Raw genomic sequence first — 9,772 nt, 5'->3', positions numbered from 1 at the left:
AGGGTGACTGTTCTATTAGAGTATCTCGATCTCGCATTTGCTACACGGAGTTGGCTTTCGAATCATAACTCAGTGGTTTGTAATCCGATTCTTCTGTACTACTGCAAGGACTTTCTATGAAGATTATTCCAGCTATACACCGATTTTCAGCTCATTGCTCTAAGCGGTTTGCCTAGTAGGCGTGAAAACTAATACTTTTTTTATTCATAAAAATCGATCGCGTAATTGTGACACAGGTTGGGTTTTGTGTCATATCTCCGTGGTCTTTATCTCGATTCCTTTCAAACCACCAAAAGGCACTCCTACGATGGTTACTCCATCTACATAGCAATTTTCAACTCATTCCATGAAGCGGTTTACCCTGTAGGCGTGACAACAAATCGATCTTGTTTTACGCGAATAATCGGTCATAACTCCTGAATCATTCATCGGATTTGTACCAAATTTGATGCTAGGATTCGCCTTTGGACTCCCTTTCTGTGTGCCAAATTTCAAGGCGATCGGAGCACGCGTTTGCTTGTTATAGCAATTTTTGCAAGTGTGCGAAAAGACGAAGAAGAAGAAGAAAAAAAAAACGAAGAAAAAAAAACGAAACTTTGGCAGCTCGTATCTCGGAAATGGCTGGAGCGATTTCCTTCAAATTTGGAATGTAGACTCCCTTGGCTGGCGGGCAACTGTGTAGCAAATTTGGTTCCAATCAGATAAGTGATCACCGAGATACAAAGGTGTGAAAATGACGTTTTCGTTCTTCCTGTCAATATACTCACGGTGTGGCGCGCCGGCTTCTTGGGCCGCACGACACACTACCGTGTGTCTTGATATATATAGTGATTACAAAATTAATGTGAAATTCTTCAAGAATGTTTCTGGTTGTATTATTGAAGGGCTATAGATAGCTAACTGATAGTTATAATACTAAAGTGATGTGTGACTAGTTTTTGGTTGTTGTTCTTATGGAGAAACTTTGTGATCTTATTTTGTAAGTGCTATACAATACTACCATACTGATATCTAAAATCTTATCTCACAATAAAATTTCTGTACTTTTACAGATGTGGTATGAGAATAGTGTAGACTACAGTTAATGCTACAAATTTCCATAGTGTTTGGCAGAGGCACCCCTTGTACTGTTGTGTTAATTCAGTAATGAGTAAAACATAGCTGAAAGAGTTTTAATCATTGATAATTGAGGCATGCGTTCAGACGTGAAATTTGTTTCACGAAATTCCTTGCTCCATTCTTTCATTCAATGCAGTATGCACCTGTTAATTTACCAAACATAGCTAATTATGTTACAAAAAAGTAAACAAACTAGTACAAGGAAAATTAGGAATTTTAAATTCAAGTATATAAGGATCATGACATTATATGAAAGGAATATCGCCTGCATCTGCAGCTACACTAGTGGAATACCGTATAGAGGGAGAGGAAACTTTGGGCGAATTTGGCAATTAGCTACAAATTTGCCAAAGTTTAACCCGCCAATTACTTGTAGTGCCTGAGATTAGCATCTTCATAGCTAAAGATTGAGATCAAATTCACCAAAGTTTATTTCGCCAAATTCATTAGCTGGCTATTCGCCAAAGGTTTTTCTCTATACGGTCGGTTTGAGTAAATTTCCATCAGATATATGACTCAAACAATAATATTGAAATCTGTTAGCATATAGAACAGATATGATGCTATAATTTGTCTTTAACATTTCCAGACTAAGTTATAGCATCATATCTGTTCTATATGCTAACAACCCCACTCAGACAGCATGATTGATCACGTGCATGATATTGCTCATATCCTATCACTGAATGGTAGGGTACATACATCAGTGATAGGATATGAGCAATATCATGCACGTGATCAATCATGCTGTCTGAGTGGGGTTGTTTTTGTAACATTCCTTACATAACTGTTCTGCATAATTGTACTGTATTTGCCCAATTATCCGCATAACTGTACTGAATTAGCTGCTGAGTACAGTTATGCCAATTGGTACAATATGGAAAGTACAGCACGCGGCGGCACTTTGATCCTCCCGCACAAAGTACAATAAAGCAGATTCAACGTAGCTACACTGAACTTATACTAGTTATAGATTAGCTAGCTAGCTACCGCGTACCGGGTAGTGTCCTCGTGGTAGTACAGCATCTACAACCTCCTTTTCCATCTTTCAATCCATACTGCGATCTGATCCCCTCAGCTTGTTCAACGTCTTGTTCGGGTCTGCATTAGACACCTGCACATCATGACCAGCAGGGTGAGAGACGACATTGAGATCACGTGTGAACTGTATTACGCGAGCCCCTATACACTGCAGCCACGCCCCAGTAACGGATCTTTTAATTTATGTGAGATGGCTAGTAGAACTACTGCTGGAACTAACTGGTCTGAACTTGCTCTGCATGGAGTACGCCCTACAGGAGAGGAAATTGGCAGGGGTGCTTACGGGAGAGTTTTTGAGGTTGATTATGGGGGAACAGTTTGTGCTGCAAAGGAGGTTCACGAAATTCTGCTGCAATATGCACAAGGAGGCGAACACAGCAAGATCACGGAAGATTTTCTACGTGAATGTCAAATTTGGAGTACACTTCGCCATCCATGCATCGTCCAGTTTCTTGGTAGGTGTATGTTTTTTTTGTTTTTTTGTTTAGGTGTATGTAGTCTGGCAGCGAGCGCCTCTTTGCATAGAGAGCTTTTTGTTTTGTTTTGTTTTGTTTGTTTGTTGCTGTTGATTGATTGATTGATTGATTGATTTATTATTCTCCTCTTGGTCATCGGCATGAGCTGTTCTTCCTTACCAGAGCTAAAACACATACGTACAGTCTAACGCTTACCCTTACCCTAACCGTTATCCGGACCTTCCACCCTCATGTCTCTTAGCTAGAAGTTTAACAAACTGAAGCCAAAGAAAAACAGTTACACAGAGCCTATACAGACCTACAAAACACTGCATAGACTGCCAACATAGAGAGCCTTCCTCTCTATGTGAAGGGATGGTCGCTGCCAGAGTGTGTGTGTGTGTGTGTGTGTGTGTGTGTGTGTGTGTGTGTGTGTGTGTGTGTGTGTGTGTGTGTGTGTGTGTGTGTGTATGGCTAGAGCATTGCCCTGGTAATCGAAATGTTCAAGGTTTGATTCCCGGTTACTATGCCCACTTTGGTGTTGTTGTTGTTTCCTTGAGCAACAAACTTTACTCCTAGTCTATCCAGCTGTTAAAACGGAGACTTGGTGCCAACTGGGGAAGCAAATGCCAACTGTCCATGTCTCATATAGTAGGTGAAGGTCCAGGTGAGATTTCATGCTCAGGTGCCCACACCTTCACCTGTGAGACATGGCACAGCCTCCTGTGGGTTACTGGTCCTGCCCACGGAGGATTTGCCTGTGCTGACTCCTAACGCCTGAGTAGCACACAGGTGCCCAGTGCTGGTTCACTGGGTAGGCGAGACCGTGCCAATGGCAGTCAAAGGCTTTGCTTTGTGTGTGTGTGTATAGTTGTGTGTGTGTGTGTGTGTGTGTGTATAGGTGTGTGTGTCAGGCCAACAGGTCCCCGTTTGCTTAATGGGGACCTGGTTTCTTTGAATTGGGGAAGCAGCCCACCCAGCTGTACAACATAACATCAATGGCTACCTGGTGTTAACTGGGGAAGCAACCAATATGTCTCACATAATGGGTGAAGAAGGTCCATGTAGGATTTTGGGTATAGCTGTGCTTCGCATGGCTGCAAGAGACTAATTTGCTTTGGCTTTGTGTGTGTGTGTGTTTGTGTATTTATGAATACTCACATCATTTTTCTAGTTGTAAATGGCCATGTGGCCTAGGTATTTACTAGGGAAAGCATCCACGCCACTGTATCATCAAGAGCTATATACATAGAGAAGCACTGAAATGCCATTTTCCCATGTCTCTCATAACAGATAGGACTTCAGGAGTCCACCTTCAACTGTAAGAATGCTCCTGCAAGGTGATAGCCCTTGCCAAGAAAAATTTCCTACACTAACTCCTTTATATATAGTACCTGGGTGAAACACAGGATCCAATTTTTCTGGCTAGACCTAACGTACAGCAACAAAATGCTTTGCTTTTGTGTAGTGTAGATGTAGTGATTGTATATCATACATATAATGGGTGTCAGGCAGCAGTAGGTCACAACTGTATCATCAATGAGAGCCTGTTATCAGAGGAAAGCATGTGCCTGCTGTTTACACCTCTATCTGTGAGAGAGTATCATCATCATGGTGGTTTCCCTTAATTTTTCTTAAAAGATTTTTGTATATTTGATGCATATCATATAGCAGGAAAGATTGATGGGAGGAAACTTTGGCGAATTTGTCACAATAGGATTTTGGCAAGAAAAAAAGTTTGGCAAATCTGCTGTTAGTTAATACTGGACAAAGGATTTTAGTTTGGCAAAACACCAATCATTTGTGGCCTGGTAATCTCAAAGTCCCAGGTGATGCCAGTGACTTCCAGCTATATACTTATACTGATGTTGTTTCCTGAAGAAAGAAACTTTACTCACATTGCTCCAGTCAATATTATACTGTACTCTTTGTATTCTGGAGGAAGCAGGAAGCATATGCCCATGTAGCCATATAATTTTACTGGGAGTTGGGGTCTATATATTATGTGGGACTTCAGGTTCCTCAACCACAGTTCATGACATATGGCACTGAAGGTTACTATATAGTACTTCCCCAGGAGAATTAGCTAAATGGCCATGGTATAGTACTGTAGCTGACTCAAGTGTCTGAATATGTACACAACACTGTGCTGCAAAAGCCATGCCACACAACTAGTACTTTGCTTTTACTTTGCTACATACTGCACTGCTTGAAGGTTCTTAGTTTACTAATTTGTTAAGCTGCTGTACTGTAGTTATACTGATAGTAAAATGTCAGTAACTTTAAGCATATGGAACATAATTGTTTTACTAAGTTTTAAACTCTCAGTAAACATCAGTGAATGCGGGTTTACTGAAAAACTACTAAAATAACAAACAATTAACTGTTCCATATACTGGGGATATACCACTGTAGTAAACTAAGAAACTTCAAGCAGTGCTGGTATACGTATGCATCTGTGTGTACATGCCGTGATGTGTGCACACATGTGTGTGCACTTAGTAACTACAGTGTGTGTTATTTAGGAGTGTACTACCCCACCATGGATGAGTCAAGGTTACCTGTTATGGTGATGGAGAAGATGGAACTTAGCCTAAGGAATCTGATAGAAATGCATGAGAAAATTCCCCTGAATGTAAAGCTAACTATATTGGATGAAGTGTGCCTTGGTGTAAGGTACCTCCATAGTAGAAATCCCCCAATTGTACATCGTGATCTCACTCCTAATAACATACTGTTGAGCCACTGTCTTCAGGCCAAAATTACTGACTTAGGTGTTGCCAAAATAGTACAAAATAGAGATAACCAGACAATGACCAAAGCCCCTGGTACAACAGATTTCATGCCTCCTGAATCATTAGCTGATAACCCGATTTATGGTTTATCCTTGGACATATTCTCCTATGGTGGAGTAATTCTTTACACAATAACCCAAGTGTGGCCCCAACCAGTATCCTGGGTACAGTTTGATCCTGACACTGGAGGGAGAATATATCTATCAGAGTCACAAAGACGGCATAGATACCTAGATATGATGACAGAAGATGCCACGGATATAAAACTATTAGCAATTTCTTGTCTGGATGATAATCCTAAGGATCGTCCCTCAGCACATCAAGTCTCAGTTACAGTTAAAAGAACAATAGAGATCAACAGTCAAAAGAGTGGTTATGTCAGGATAAGTCCAATGAAATGGTGGGTTGCTGAACAGGAGCCATTATCAGAACCTTCACATCAGCAGCAGCAGCAGCAGCAGCAGCAACAACAACAACAACAACAGGTTATAATTAACTTAGTGATTTAGCTAGTCACAAATCATAAAAAAGAGTATTCAAGTTCAATTTCATAAGTACAGAGCAAAGTACTGTATACCCCAATTAATGAAGCAAGTATCAAACACCTGACAATAGTTCAGATATCTTTGAGCACATTTAGCTACTGTAATCATTATTATAATATATTTTGAAGGAAAAACCAATTGCAAGCTGTCTGTGGATCAAGTCTGGTCTGGGATTGTTTACATTTAAGTTTTAGTAGCTAACATGTTTCTGACTCCCTGCTATTTCAGCAGCAGGTCCCTAATGAAATATATAATGATGCACACTCACTCCTCTACTCCTTCCTAGGCAGAACTTACCAATGCACATCCGACCTACTTATACATTTGAAATCTCTCAACCTGATTGTTGGTATATGAAGTAAATACAATGTCAGATAATTTTATATGCAATGTAAAACTGAGTCTATGTTGCCAGTATGGGTAACTTGTGGATTATGTCACCATCTGGGTATGGAACTTTTCTGAATTTAACATAATATAGTATACATATTCCTTTACAGTCAAATATGCCATTTACTGCATTTCCTAAACGTATATCAACCACATTTCAATTGAACAGCTTGATGATTGCCATAATGGGAAATGGTAATAACCTGTACGTGTGGACTATGTTTTGCAGAAAATTTGATGAAAAACATTCAATAAAAGGCTAGTGAAATTAAAAACATTGTTGTGATATAAACAGAGAACTTTATATAGATATCAACTTTGAAAATTTTACTAAGCTGTTTCTTCCCACTCAACTTGAGCTGGTCCAGTGAAACCAGATAGCCCAGCCAAGACATTGTTTGCACTCCTGCATTTGCTTGTATAACTCTTAGTAGCCTAAATTAAATGATAATTGCTGATGTGTGCACAATTGTTCAGCGAAATGATCATGAGCTAGGACATAATTAAACAGAGATAGTTGGGTACAAACACAACATGAATAATAGATTATTCTCTGCATGTGTAATTCTGTAATTAAAATAATTATCAAATATATCCATGTATTTTATTATATATAGCAACACAGCATTTCATCTGGTAATACTCCATTCACTGGATGTACAGACATAACCTGGGAGGAGGGATCTCTTGCACCAGTAGGTCGTGTACTCCACACAGCAGTATATTTGACTGGTAGAGCTTATGTGGCTGGTTGTTATGACAACACACTGGATGTATTACGCAGGATAGACATTTATGATGTATTCAACAATTCATGGTCATCAATTGATAGTCCTTATTCACATTTTGCTTTGGCAGCATTTAATGGCCACTTGATCACTGTAGGAGGAAAGGACAATCATGGAGAAGTCACTAGTAAAATTTATAGATTAACAGATGGTTACACACTAGAGAATTTCACTACAATGGCTACACCAAGACACCTTGCTAGCGCCACTACCTGTCAGAGAAAGCTTATAGTTGCTGGTGGTAGGAATAAGTATACAACATTAGCCTCTACTGAGATGTTTGATAGTACCATAGGACAGTGGTACACTTGCGGAGACCTACCACAACCACATTGCTGGCAGCAATTTGTTGCAGTCGGTGACAAGCTTTACTTGCTGGGAGGGTTTGATCAAAGTGCAAAAGGTTCTCTTGCAATGTTTACTGCCAGCATGGATGATTTAGTAAGACATCAACTGGACTGGAATGTAGCCCAAGACATCCCATGGTATCATGCAGCTGCTGTTTGCATTAATGGACATTTGTTAATTATTGGAGGAGCTAAATGGGTAGGAGAAGATAAAGTCACCCGTACCAAAGAGATTCATGCATTTAACAAAATCAATCATCGCTGGGATGTTGTGGGATATCTTCCACTAGCCCGAGGTGGACCAGCAGCCATTAGCATCAGTAATGAAATAATTGTACTGGGAGGTCGAAATGCTGAAGGACAGATGACTAACACTGTGTGGATCGGGTCATGGTAGCTATATAATTGTTTTGTTGGTGTAATTACTGGATTAATTTCTGTTGCATATCCTACATGTGCATGTTATATTATATTTTTTAATGCAAGCCAAAACTCTTCCTATGACTTGCTAAATCTCTGACACTGAACAAAAAATAAATAGCAAATTTACCACATATATCATATATATAGCTACAGTTTGGAAGTCAAATTTGTGAAACTTTGAATTGATGGACAGTAGTCACTGTATAGAACTATAGAGAAATGGCAAAATAAGTTCACATTACCACCTCAGTGATCCCTTCTCTGTCCCTAGTATACTTCTTGTTTACGCAGTTTTTTCATGATCACAATTTATGATCCCTATATTCTTCTTGTTCAAATTCATAATTTTTGCTCCCCTATAGTCTCCGAAAATTTTATGTCATGTACATGTACAAATATAGTATGTGCCAGGTAGATCTATTCTTACATTAGGACCCTGTCAAATTTTCCATCAATTATTTCTACAGACTCACATATAACTATTTTCAAGCATAGCATAATTTATGCAGTTCACATGGGCTGTCATACCCCCTTGGATGAAATTCACTACACTGTAAACAACACCATTTCCTTAGATAAATCCATTTCACCATGCATATAGTTTACTGGTAAAAGAAGCAAAAACATGAGTGAAATTGCACGCCACAAAGCAGTGTGCTTGATTCCACCTACAACAAAAATAAAGGGCTGATAGCTATTCACCACATCTTGTGAATCAAATGTGTACATTTTTTTCATTTTGAACTGATGGAGTGCATGTCAGTCGTTCTTTATAGCACAAATATTTGACAAGGAAAAATGAAATTTAAGACAATCAAGTATTTTGACAAGTAATAATGTACCACAAAGCAGGAAATTTTGATGAAAGGAAAATTTGACGAATCCATACTCCACCAGTATTGACAAATTTATTGACAAAAATCAAAAATCATAGATCTAAATGCATACTTTTTGGGGCACTTATGGATATTTTGTCAAATTTAGCACCTACTTTATAAGAGAACAAGTAGAAGAAAAAATTAGGAATTTTAAACTGGATTAGGAAAAAAGCAGGGAAAAGCTAAAAAGTTGTGAAACAAGGGAGGTTGCCTATACCTCCAGATATACTAGAAGACCCCTAATTCAGTCATGGTTATAGGGATTAGATGTCCACTAGTATATCTGCAGGTATAGGCAACCTCCCTTGTTTCACAACTTTTTAGCTGTTCCCTTGTTTCCCTGCTTTTTTGTTCTTTGATCCCTATTCCAGCTTAAAATTCCTAATTTTTCCTTCTACTTGTTTGTTTACTTTTTAATAACACAATTATGACTACTGAATCCATGTGTACCACAGTAAAAGAAAGAATGGTGCCAGGCATTCCATAAAATAATTTTGGGCCTGAATGCGCCCCAATAATCAATTACGCACTGAAAAGTGAGGTGGCCATTACACTTCATTTGTAGCTATGTTCCACTTGTTACACAGTGTTACAAACGAAGAACAGTAAAAGAAACTTCTCTGCAATGAATCCAGTTGTTACGGAAAATGTGGGTGAAAAGCATGACACAGCCAGAGGGAAGCCGTATTGCGCTATCGCAAATTGACACCTTGCGTTGCCAGCATAAAGAACCGGAACATAAAGGAGGACAAAGGTAAGTCCATTGTACGTACTGCGGTTGGCAAAAAGGTACATCTCGGGACGAAGCAACGTTGAACAGTTAAACATCAAGCCCGTAGCCTTATCCATTGTCGAGTTATGCCTGGCTGAAGGTATCAGTTAGTTAGTTAGTCAGAATAAAATTCTGTTAAATAGAAATTTTTTTAAATTTTGTAGAAACTTATTGGAAGGGTTTGGGGTCATTCTGAAGGCATTTTTGGGCTTGGCTATG

The 9,772-nt window shown here is 39.1% G+C and overlaps 1 protein-coding gene across 1 annotated transcript; it reads left to right on the top strand.

The window, feature by feature from the left end:
• Nucleotides 1–2,345: 2,345 nt before the first annotated feature.
• Nucleotides 2,346–8,134, top strand: LOC136269322 (uncharacterized). The gene is made up of 3 exons (XM_066064873.1): nt 2,346–2,615; nt 5,141–5,895; nt 6,963–8,134. Exons 1-3 carry the CDS (start codon nt 2,351–2,353, stop codon nt 7,875–7,877), a joined length of 1,935 nt encoding a protein of 644 aa, XP_065920945.1. The 5' UTR covers nt 2,346–2,350; the 3' UTR covers nt 7,878–8,134.
• Nucleotides 8,135–9,772: the final 1,638 nt, after the last annotated feature.

This window comes from Dysidea avara, chromosome 10 (assembly GCF_963678975.1).
Source record: "Dysidea avara chromosome 10, odDysAvar1.4, whole genome shotgun sequence".
NCBI lineage: Eukaryota > Metazoa > Porifera > Demospongiae > Dictyoceratida > Dysideidae > Dysidea > Dysidea avara.
This window is presented reverse-complemented; position numbering and strand designations above follow the sequence as displayed.